The 11,274-nt window shown below is 41.2% G+C and overlaps 1 protein-coding gene across 1 annotated transcript in view; it reads left to right on the top strand.

Moving 5' to 3' along the window:
- The first annotated feature begins 2,124 nt into the window (after positions 1–2,124).
- Positions 2,125–11,274, top strand: part of CYBB (cytochrome b-245 beta chain) — a 33,287-nt gene continuing 24,137 nt past the window's right edge. Inside the window, exons 1-3 of the mRNA XM_045790469.2 lie at positions 2,125–2,264; positions 4,219–4,314; positions 5,673–5,783. Of these exons, the coding sequence (XP_045646425.1) occupies positions 2,220–2,264; positions 4,219–4,314; positions 5,673–5,783 (252 nt within the window). The 5' untranslated portion in view covers positions 2,125–2,219. The remainder of the gene's footprint in view (positions 2,265–4,218; positions 4,315–5,672; positions 5,784–11,274) is intronic.

The raw sequence follows: 11,274 nt of genomic DNA, 5'->3' as shown, positions 1-11,274 counted from the left end.
AGGGAGAGGGAGAAGCAGACTCCCCGCGGAGCAGGGAGCCTTATGCAGGGCTCGATCCCAGGACCCCGGGATCATGACCGAAGCCGAAGGCAGACGCTTCACAGGCTGAGCCACCCAGGCGCCCCCAAAGCACTCCATTTTAACACAGGGAATTTCATCCTAGGAATTTGCTGCATGGATGACGGGAAAGTGCAGAATCCCCCACACGGGTGTGGAGGCAACAGAAAGATGAACAACTACAGGAAGTGGTTGCCGCCCTCTGGGTTGCAGGGGCAGGGGAGGAGGTGGTAAGACTCACACCCAGAAGGCAGGGCCATCTGGCAGGAGCCAGAACTGCCGCGGGGGCCATGGTCCCCAGGAGCTCAAGCTCTAGAGGGAGAGGCTGACTGGTGGGAGCTGGAGGCTTCGTGGAAAGGCAGCCACTTCAGAGATGCTGCTTGAAGCAGAGAGCTGGGGAGAGAAACACCCTGGCTTCTCTCCTGCTCCTCATCGTCCCATTTGGCTGACCATACCAGAAGCCGGAGGGCCAAGGAGCCCGGCAAATGCAATTCTCGCTGAAACGGAGCAGAGCAAGGAAAGGTGGGGAGTAGATCTCCGAGCAAAGGGGCAGATAACAGGCGCACGTTTTCATTGTCTGCTTCTTTGAACTCACCTCCGTGTGGAATGGAACCATGAAGCCGTCCGGCCTTTATGTGGGTTACTCATGATCCAAGAGCAATGGAGAAGGTCACGGTTTAATACCTTTCCTTAAATATTAAGTGAAAAATAATATTACTTGACAAATTGTCCTAATTCCGTGGGCTGTCTCAAGTAGTTCCGAAATAAACAGCCACCAAAACGGGCCACGCTTCTCCTCGTGTCGGTGCTCTCACTCCCGCTTGGCCCTGCTATTTCTGCTTTCACCTCTTCATTAACTACAGCGGTTGTACAACCACCCGTGTGTGATTAGTCAGCTTTCATCTCATCCTGGAGTTACCATCCTAGCCTCCTGTCTCTTTTGTGTCCTGAAGACAGAGTAGTAGTCAGGGGAAAAAAATGTGAAATCTGGCTTTGGCATCGGCCACATCTGATGGACGTCTGTTTTGAGCCTGTGTACGTACCTAGCCTAGAGGATGTCATGTCTTCCTAGGAATACTATAGTCATCCAAACATTTTGCTATATTTGTTATATTTTTATTTCCTGTAGTTGTATTTGAAGTGATTTTGGATGAGGTTGACACAGTTAGGCCTTTTGGTTTTTTGGTTTTTTTCTGGTATCTGGTTAGAAGTATAGCCAAAGTGCTTGGATTTCAAATCCCAACTTTACTATTTCCTAATTGCATGACGGTGGCCAAGTAACTTAAATACTCTGGGTCTCAATTTCCTCATCCGTAAGTGTAATCATAGTAATAAAAACTACTTTCAGGGCACCTGGCTGGCTCAGTTGGTAGAGTGTGTGACCCTTGATCTCGGGGTTGTGAGTTCAAACCCCACGGTGGGTGTAGAGATTATTTAAAAATAAAATCTTTATGAATCACTGAATTCTACTCCAGAAACCAATATTGCACTGTTAACTGACAAAATTTAAATAAAAAATTAAAAAATCTTATTAAAAAAACTACTTTATAAGGGTTGAATTGTTAGAATCAAGTGAATTTATTTGTACACTTAATTTAATATATGTGTGTATGTGTTTACACAGATATGTATCAATTCTTATGGAAATATGTTTGTATATGTATGCATATGTATATATGTGTATGCACACACACATATGTATCTTAGAAAATTGGCACGATGTAAGCATGCTATAAATATCAACCATCATTACTGTTATTATTCTTCTCAGCAAGACTATAAAATGCTGCTCAGCCTGGCAAAAGATATTTAGTGATTTTTATCCAGCACAAAGTCATGGCTAGTTGAGTGACTTTTAAAAAAATTGCTACTTAATAACTGATTAGTCAAAAAGTTAAGTCCATGTGTAAAATATATCCCATCATTGGACTGTTATTTGTCTCTCAGTTGTAGAAAACAGACCCTTTTTCTGCAGCTTTTTTTGTGGTTTAAAGATTTAAAGTTCTTATGGAAATAAGATTTTCAGTTGACCAATGATTAGCCAATTTCTGATAATAGAAAAGGAAACTGATTGCCCCAAGCCTGCTGTTTTCATTTCCTCATGGGAAGAAGAAGCAGAGCAGAGAAGAAAGGCAGACACAAGGCACTGAACCTCTGTCACCATGGGGAACTGGATTGAGAATGAGGGGCTCTCCATCTTTGTCGTTGTAAGTACCAATGAGAGAGAAATGATAAATTTTCAAACTTGTCTGGGTTCTCCGGGAAACTAAAATATGGCAAAACTGTTTGTTTGTTTGTTTGTTTTGTTTCTTTGAGAAATTGTATTGAAACTGATTTACTGTGTGAACATACGTCTATCTGTAAGTGGGACTGAGTGCACTCTTCCAAACTTATTAATGGAAAGAATGTATCTGGGGGCTCACTTCACCTGCTTTATTTCTTGAGTCTTTGGGAGTACTAAATCAGCCAGCATTTCACAGAGTGGGTAGAAGACATTTCATGCTAATGACCTCTAAGTTGTTTATTAATATTTACTCAGAGGTAAATTCTCTACCTTTTATGTGCTTATACCATTTAAAAATGGGCATTCGTAATTTTACACCATTGTCCAAATAACAGGTACAAGACTGGCTTATGTATGGGAAATGGCCTTTATTTCAGTGATTACACCAAAAATAATTGAAAAAGTACCTTTTTTTTCTCTGAGGTAACTTGAGTTGTTTACAAGGTTTATAAAAATTCAAGGGAAGGAAATTGACTAGACTCATAGATACAGTGGATATATTATATATATTATATGTGACTATATATATAAATCAATCTAATCTATCTTGAGAAACAATTTTTGGAAGTAAAGATGGGCTAATTTTCATGTTAATCTCTTTAGTTTTTTAACCATAACAAGGATCAACTATTATTTTAAGATGGCAGTCTCAGGAAAGCAATCACGGACAATTGGGAAGATAGAAATGTGATTTATAAATAGCCTTTCCAAATAGCCAATGAAAGTATTGTACTGATGTTAAAAAGAACACTTGTGAGTAAAATTTTTGAAAGATTTTATCATGAAGTAAATATTGAGTCTTTGAGGTGTAGACATGGAGAGGAATTGGGGGCACAAATAAAGGAAAAACAAGAAATATTGTGTCATTAAAAAATTATGCCAAACCAACATTCTAATGCAATATAGGATTCTTCTGAGGACTCAGAGCTGTTAGCTTGATTTCTTATCACAATTTTGAAAACAGATTACTCCTATAGAAAACAAGTTCATATTATACTTTTGGCTCCTACCACAGTTTTCCCCAGGAGATGACCCCCTCCTAAATTGCACACACATATGCTTGACAGTAAAGACACAGTCTGGAAAGCAAGAGTAAGAGTAACAAGGTTAGGGAATGGAGAAGTTGCTTTAATACCTTCTTCTTCATAAAGAGATCGTTCTCGAGCACCTATGAACCTTTAATGGTGTTAAGGCACAGGTAAGAAAAGATCACTATGGAGCTGAAGGTTCGAGACTGGGCAGTGCCACCACTTGATGCAGTCAGTGCTTGGGATGAAATGAGCAGTCAAAAGGTAGAAGGGTCACTTTAAAAAAAAAATCCCATGCCCCTCACCCCCTCGTTCATGTTCAATAGTCCCTCTTTCAGAAGTTAAGCGAAACTTACCAAATAGAGTTAAAGGCTTGACGTTTTAGCTGATGTGACTCCCACTAGCTGGGGGAGGGGAATGCTGTGTGCTGGAGGGAGGTGATGGCACCCGTGAGAGTAAAACACAGTGTCTTATGGGCGCAGGGGACTGCACAGTAACCTATTCCTTTCCCTTCACTTTTTGAGAAGACTCACCTGCTACTATCCATCTATCTAAGGTTAAGAAGAAAAGGGGAGGAAAACAACAGAGGGGAGATAGATAGATAATAACCTGGCATCCTGCCAGTAGTAGAACAATCATGGGGGACAAGGCAAGGTAGAAAGGTGAGACACAAAGTGTAGTGGCACTGTTGTAAGAAAGAGCTGACTTGCAGCCAGTTACACCCAGATGTGTAACCACCTTTGTTGAAGGCTCGACTGGGGAAGTCCTGACCCTAGTCTGACTCCAATCTTATGTGAAATCTACCCATTGAAATGTGGAAACTTCACGCAACTATTTCTCTTTTTGCAGCTGGTATGGCTGGGGTTGAATGTCTTCCTCTTTATCAAGTTCTACGATGTCTATAACCATAAGCCTAGGTACATGTACAGTCAGAAACTTCTTGGGGTAAGTATAAGTTCCATCTCTTACAATACTGACTGGCTTACATTTCTTTTTTTTTCTTTTCTTTTTTTTTTTTCTGGCTTACATTTCTAATCAAAGATTCTGGTTCATATTCCTTTCAACCCTTTAAATAAATATTCTGACCAACCCACACACCACCATTAGCCTCGTTCCCTCCGTTGCAACCACCTGGGCAAGAGTCTTTAGGCCTTCCGGTGTGAGACAAACGAAAGTGTGTCAGAGAGTCCCAGCAGCATCTGTCCCCTCCCAAGAACTACTGTGCCACTGTTTAACTTAAAGAAGAAATCTAATGCCAACCCTGGAGTGGCAGGCAAAGTTGGAGAGATCGATCTAAGGGTGACACAGGTGGGACAAGTGAGACTTTCTGTATTCTTTAAATCATCTGGTTCCTGACAACTTTGGCGCATGGAGAGCCCTGCTCCTAGTGACATGTTGTGAAACAACCTTCAGGAAATAAGCCTCTCCCTCCAGATGAAGCCTTTGAGGAACTTGCCCCAGGGTCACATTCATTGACTGGGCCAGCAGAATGAAGGCCCCCAACTTTTCTTGGGTCCATTAGCGTTCTTGATTTCCTTGAGCTGCCAAGACTCTTCTTCATGACAAATGAAAATAATTACAATGACACCTGCCCCCACAGGATATCGTTTGTTACATCATGCTGAAACCGTGAATTCATGGCTTAACACTAATTATAATATGTATTATATATCATATGTATAAATAGTTATAATACACAATAATACTGCACTATTATAATTACTGAGAAGGATGATTTCCCTTGGCTTTCCCTTCCAAAATATGCAACTTCTTCAGGTGTTAGAAAGAATAATTATAATGCCAAAGCATTACATCAGACCAACTTAAGTTACTGCTGAAGTGAGTCTAAGAACTAAGAAAGTCTTCTTTAGAAAGCCCCAGTTTCTATACTGAACTCTATTTAATGATACACATGCTTACGTATTTAGGGGGAAGTGAACTGAGGTCTGCAATGCATCAAAAATAAGATGTACAGATGGATGGCTGGAGGGATGGGTAGATGGATGGACAGATATGTGATGGCAGAATCTGGGAGATGGGAAGACAGTTGTTCATTGAGAAATTATTTCAAATTGTCTTTACATTTGAAAATTTTCATAGTAAAATGTGGGGGTGGGAGAGAAGGGCCAGATTAAAACAAAGGATCCCAGCAGGCCCTCAAGGCAGACTCTTGGTTCTGAAGGCCCTTCCTTCTCAGATAATTTGATGTCTCTGGTGGGCCTCATGCTGGGAACCTTGGAGAAGTGGTGGAAGGGTGTTCTGTGCTCACAGGAGTTACCTGCTTCCTATCTCGCATCTTCCAGTTTGCGCTGCCATTGGCCAGGGCCCCTGCAGCCTGCCTGAATTTCAACTGCATGCTGATTCTGCTGCCAGTCTGTCGAAATCTGCTCTCCTTCCTCAGGGGTTCCAGCGCGGTAAGAGCAAACATGTACAAAGTTGACACTTCTCAAAATTGTCAAAGGTCATCAAACTAAATGTCCTTCCTAAGGAAAAGCAGACTAATGGTTTGTGAGGATTCCAACCTCTGTCCAATATTTGTGAACCAAGCAATGTCCAATTCTCCATTTTATTTCTATATTAGTTGTTGATGGAGCTCCTTGGGGCAACCATTTAACTTGGAACAGATATTTTTTTAAAAAAACCGATCAACCTACACCTCAAGAAGAGCCATAAAACACTTGTGTGCACGCACACGCGTGCACACACACATCAGACATACATAATATAATGTATTAATGGACTTTATTAGGCTGACATGGGATTTGGGAATTAATCCTACAGCACCATGTTTTTCAAAATGTTTCAGTCAGAGAAAATCTCTTCGTGGATAACATCCCAAACAGGTGGAATCAATGAGCGATGAGTCATAGTATAATGAGGGTGACTAAGAGGTATTGAGTCCATGGAATTGAGGAGTTCGGAGCTTTCTAAATGCCCAGGGCTTTTTTTTTTTTTACCTTCATTTCAACAATTTGGTGAACCACTAAATGTACTGTGCTAGAAGAAAGAAAATATTATGTAAGAAGAAACTTTGTAATCTATAAAATGGCATATGAATTTCTTATTGCTGTTATCTTACAAAGATGAGAAACAAGGAACTTAGAACCTACTTAGATCTGTGTACTCAAATAAATACTATGCAAAGCAAAATCTGATGGGTCCCACAAAACATTAGAAATAAGGGGCTATGAGGAACCAAAGAAGGGGGGATTGGGAATGAAGGTAGGGCAGGGAATGAAGAAAGGCTTCTTCGAAAAGGTGGCATGAATTATGGGCATATAAGGATCAAACAAGCCGCTAGGCAATGTAAATAAGAGAGAAAGATATTCTACATGGAGAAAATGGGATGGGCCAACACAAAGAAAATAGTGAGGAAATTATATTCTTGAAAGCCCCATGGAAGTGTGAGATGTGGCTTCTCTTTGGATTTGTTTGCCGTTCCTCATCCCACCAAAGAGGGTAGCTTGGAAAAGTTAGAGATTGATGTCTTGGTGAGACCCATTCTAGTGGATCACGAGTAACTACTATCTTCTGTTTTCCTTCTTAATAAAATGTATATGTTTTATATTAACTAGCTTTAAAAAAATCAATTAAGTAGAGATAGTTTATAGACGACAGCCGTGAGCAATCTACCTTGATGGGGGATGTAGGGATTGTCAAGGGCAGGTGTCTGAGGTAAAGCTGCAGAGGACAGCTGGAACTTGGCTAGTAAACTAGGACCTTAAATGTATAGCTGAGAAGTTAATACTTAATTTGGCAGTTGTGGAATATTTGGGGGAAGGAAAGTGATCTTAACTGTCAATCACAAGTAGAATTCGCCTTGAACTCTGCCTTACTTTTCCTACTCTCATTAAATTTACCAGTTGATTTATGAATATAGGATTAGCGGGATACAACTAACAGTAGAACACTGATGACAAGGGTTTCTAAATCACCTTCTCAATCTAAGAAACCGCAGAGGTAAAATTCCATTTGATTTAAAGTTTTAGCAATGAGCCACATGTAAAGTACAAGGCCTGGCATATGGTAGGTGCCCAACAAACATTTGCTAAACGAAGCTCATGTATGGTAGCTTTTTGTTTTTAGGAAGGCACGATTTTTTTTTTAAGCCTTCCCCTCTATGCCCTGTTTGAATACTTTCTATTTAGAGGAAGTAAACCCTGAGAAACAGGCAGCGTTTTCACCAGGATGGCTGGTTAAGAAATCCTTGTTACCGCCCAGGCCCAAATTGCACTGCCGTTGAGCGGCCATGCCCCGTGAAGAGCACATGTTGTAATGGCCGCTTTCGGGCTTCCTGTGGCCCAGGAGGGAAGATCTTCATGAGGGTCTTTAAAGATAGGGACGAAATAAGGCTGCTCTTCACATTGCAGAGAGGTTCTGCTAATCGGAGAGATCTGTATGTAAGAGAATATATATATTTTTTAATTAGCAGCAAGCAACATTCTTTTAGAGACGGGGAGTGTCCCTCCTTCCGGATTTCCCAACCTGAAATGTGAACTTGGCAAACGAAACTTCTTTTCTGACTGGGATTAAAATGAGTGACCATGCTGTGACCAAGGCTGGAAATCCAAATAGCTGCCCCCTACTGAGTCTTCATAGAGCTCACCTCATAAAAGCTGCACGTCAAGTCAGTCAGATGGGGCTGAAATGAAATGGCAATGTTGGAATTCAAACCCAGCTCTTTGTGCCCCCAGAGCCCATTCACTTTCCTACATGCCACCTAAACTCAAAACTGTCTTCTTGTCATATGACGGTCTTAAAAAGTCTATCATATATGTGAATGTTGGGACATGATTGCTATAACTTCAAGGATTTGTTAGTACGATGTCGTGCAAACTACACAGTCGTAGAACTTTCATTCACTTTCTAGTAGTCTTAATCAGTTAGACTTTGCTTTATAATCCATCTGATTATTTGGAGAAATGAAGCCCCAGTATTGGCCCACCCCAGGGGAATGGGGAAGGATGGGGCCTAGCATGCAGAAGTCCCTAAGGAAGACTTAATAACCCCACCTTGCCATGCAGAAACTAAATTCTAATTGGATGGGAGGCCTAGTCTTCAGATCAGAAAGAAAAAGTAAGGTGAGAGAGTCAGCTCTTATCTGTAACCTTATATAGTCTGAGAGTCAGAGGCCCTCAGTGTGGCTCTATGTCTAACCACATGGTCTAGGGAAGTCTCTTGGACTTCCTGTCTCATGTGGTTTTTTTTCTTTGTAGCTGAAAAGCAGGTGAGACAATGCAACTGTAAGAATGAATATAACATTTTCAAAGTATATTAATTGACTAAGCTGTCAACTGCTGAGTTGTCAGTCAACAAACATTTGTTGAGTGCCAACTATATGTTAAGTACTGGGGACGCATGGTGAGTAAAGAGTAACATATGGATGGGCCATGAGCTCAAGGAGCTTAGAGTTTTGTGGAAAAGATGGAGAAGAAACATGAGACTTCAAAGTTATAAACAATGCTGTACAAATAGGGTGAGGTTCTCACTTATCACATGTCCTACAGCCACCAGGTTTGGACATTACTGTCAACTTCTTTGCCTGAGTTTTATAGATCCAAGGGTGGCTTTTGTAATTTCTCCCAACTTGCATATAAACATCTAATTTAAGTGAATTCATAGCATGTGTGGTGAGGCCAGGTGTACATAAAATAGAACTTTTTAAGTTTCTGTAACAGTCATGTTACAGAAACTCATGTTATACCCCATTAAATATACACTCCTTTTTAGTTCCATTTCTCACTTGAAAAACAAATTTTTTTTAGGGCACCTGGGTGGCTCAGTGGGTTGAGCATCCAACTCTTGATTTCGACTCAGATCATGATCCCAGGGTCCTGGGATCAAGCCCCACATTGGGCTCCCCGCTCAGCAAGGAGTCTTCTTGTCCCTTTCCCTCTGCACCTCCCCCTGCTCTCCCTCTCTCTCTCTTTCCCAAATAAATAAAATCTTAAAAAAATTTTTTTTCTCTTGCAGTTTGAATGCAGCATAGAAATTTGCTGAGATGACTCAATAATCTCCCTTACATTTGAAGCTTAGCTTAGTGAGATCGGGCTAGGTTCTAGATGACAGTAACAGAGAAACTTCCCTTTAGGAGTCAATGGCAAAAGGGGTAGTTCAGTGAAGAAACCATGGGGCATGATGGCAGCTTGGGTAATTAGGAGGTAGCTGGCAATAACTCAGAAGCAATTTAAAAGCATAAAAATGGTCTCTGTGTGATGAGGAGGAACAAACAAGCCCTAGGCAGTCACAGGCAGCAAAGCCCTTCCTTCCCACCCCACCAACCAGCTGCCTTGCTCCCATTTCAGGAAATGGTGAGGAAATTGTACTTGGAAACCCCATATAAACATGACTTTGACTTCTCTTTGGATTTTTTTTTGTGGGGGGGGCATCCTGAGCATAGCATAGAGGGCAGCTGGGGAAAATTAGGGATTGGTGCCTTGGTGAGATCCATTCCAATGACCCAATGGTGACTAATGGCCTCTGTTTTTCCTTTTTGCGAGATGTACATGTTTCATATTAACTAGCTTTTAAAAAAATTACCTATTAAGATCACAGTATTATTTCTCAAGCACATCTCTCCATTGTTCTGGCATTCGATTTCTTTTTCTCTCTCTGCTGCTCAAGCTGATGGGAGCATCAGAATCTGTTCCATATTTTTGATGATCTATATTGATGATGGTAAGGGTAGAGCTATGGAGACACTGTAGAGGCCACATCAAAACCATATTCCTTTTCTTCAAATTCAGCATGCAGGAGGCAGTGTATTTTCCCCCGAAATTTCAAAACAGTTTGTCAGAAGTAGAAAAGAAAACAGTGTGGCAAGTATAGATATATGGGTAAATACATCTCTATAGGTTTAGAATAATCATCTTAGGTTCTAGAACAGTGAAAATGTAATTCATTTAACCAGATAATTGTGAAGGGATTTTTTTTTTAAAAAGATTTATTTACTTATTTTAGAGAGAGAGAAAAAGAGAGAGAGTGCATGGAGTGGGGGAAGGGCAGAGGGAGAGGGCAAGAGAAACTTGAGCAGACTCCACATTAAGCATGGAGCCTGATGTGGGGCTCGATCTCACGTCCCTGAGAGCAGGGCCTGAACCACACCAAGAGTTGGACACCTAACCGACTGTACCACGCAGGTGCCCCAGGAGATATTTTTTTTAAGCATATGATATATTGCTCTGCATATAGGAAGCTTACTTTCTAGCTGGGGAGCCAAGCCATACTAGCTGAAAAGTTGAATAATGATACAAAAAACCCTCAAATATTTATTAAACACTTCTTAGTGAATCTAGGAAACAGACCTATGAGAGAAGAACAATGATAAACACATAGGTGAGCAAGTTAGAAACGGAGCATACTGCTCGAAGTCACACAGCTAGGTGGTAGGGCTGAGATCCAACACATGTATAACTGATGGCAAGTTTGGCAGAACTTTCCCTCCAAAATGTAATTCAGTACTGATTTCTGATCCTACTGTTCCCATTCTCTCAGTCTTAGGACTCCAACTGTGTTCCATCACTCCAATAAGGACTATATTAATTATCTGTGGCTGTGTATGAAATTTCCACAAATTCAGTGGCTTAAAAACAACCCCAGTTTATGAGCTCACAGTTCTGCCAGTGAGAAGTCCAGCATCCTGTGTTTGGTTGGGTTCTCTGCTCAGCAGATTACAAGGCTGAAATCAAGGTGCTAGGTGGGCTGAATTCTCAAATGAAAACTCTGGGTAAAAACGTTCCAAACTCAGTCTTGTTGGCAAAATTCAGTTCCTTGCAGTTGTGGGACTGAGGGTCCTGTCTCCTTGCTGACAGCCATTCAGGGGCTGCTCTCAGATCCTGAAAGTCCCTGTATTCCTTCCATGTGGCCTCCTCCATGTTCAAGCTGGCAACATTGCACCAAATACTT

Source organism: Ursus americanus, chromosome X, assembly GCF_024610735.1.
Source record: "Ursus americanus isolate L20-20 chromosome X, mUrsAme1.1.p, whole genome shotgun sequence".
Taxonomy (NCBI): Eukaryota; Metazoa; Chordata; class Mammalia; order Carnivora; family Ursidae; genus Ursus; species Ursus americanus.
This window is presented reverse-complemented; position numbering and strand designations above follow the sequence as displayed.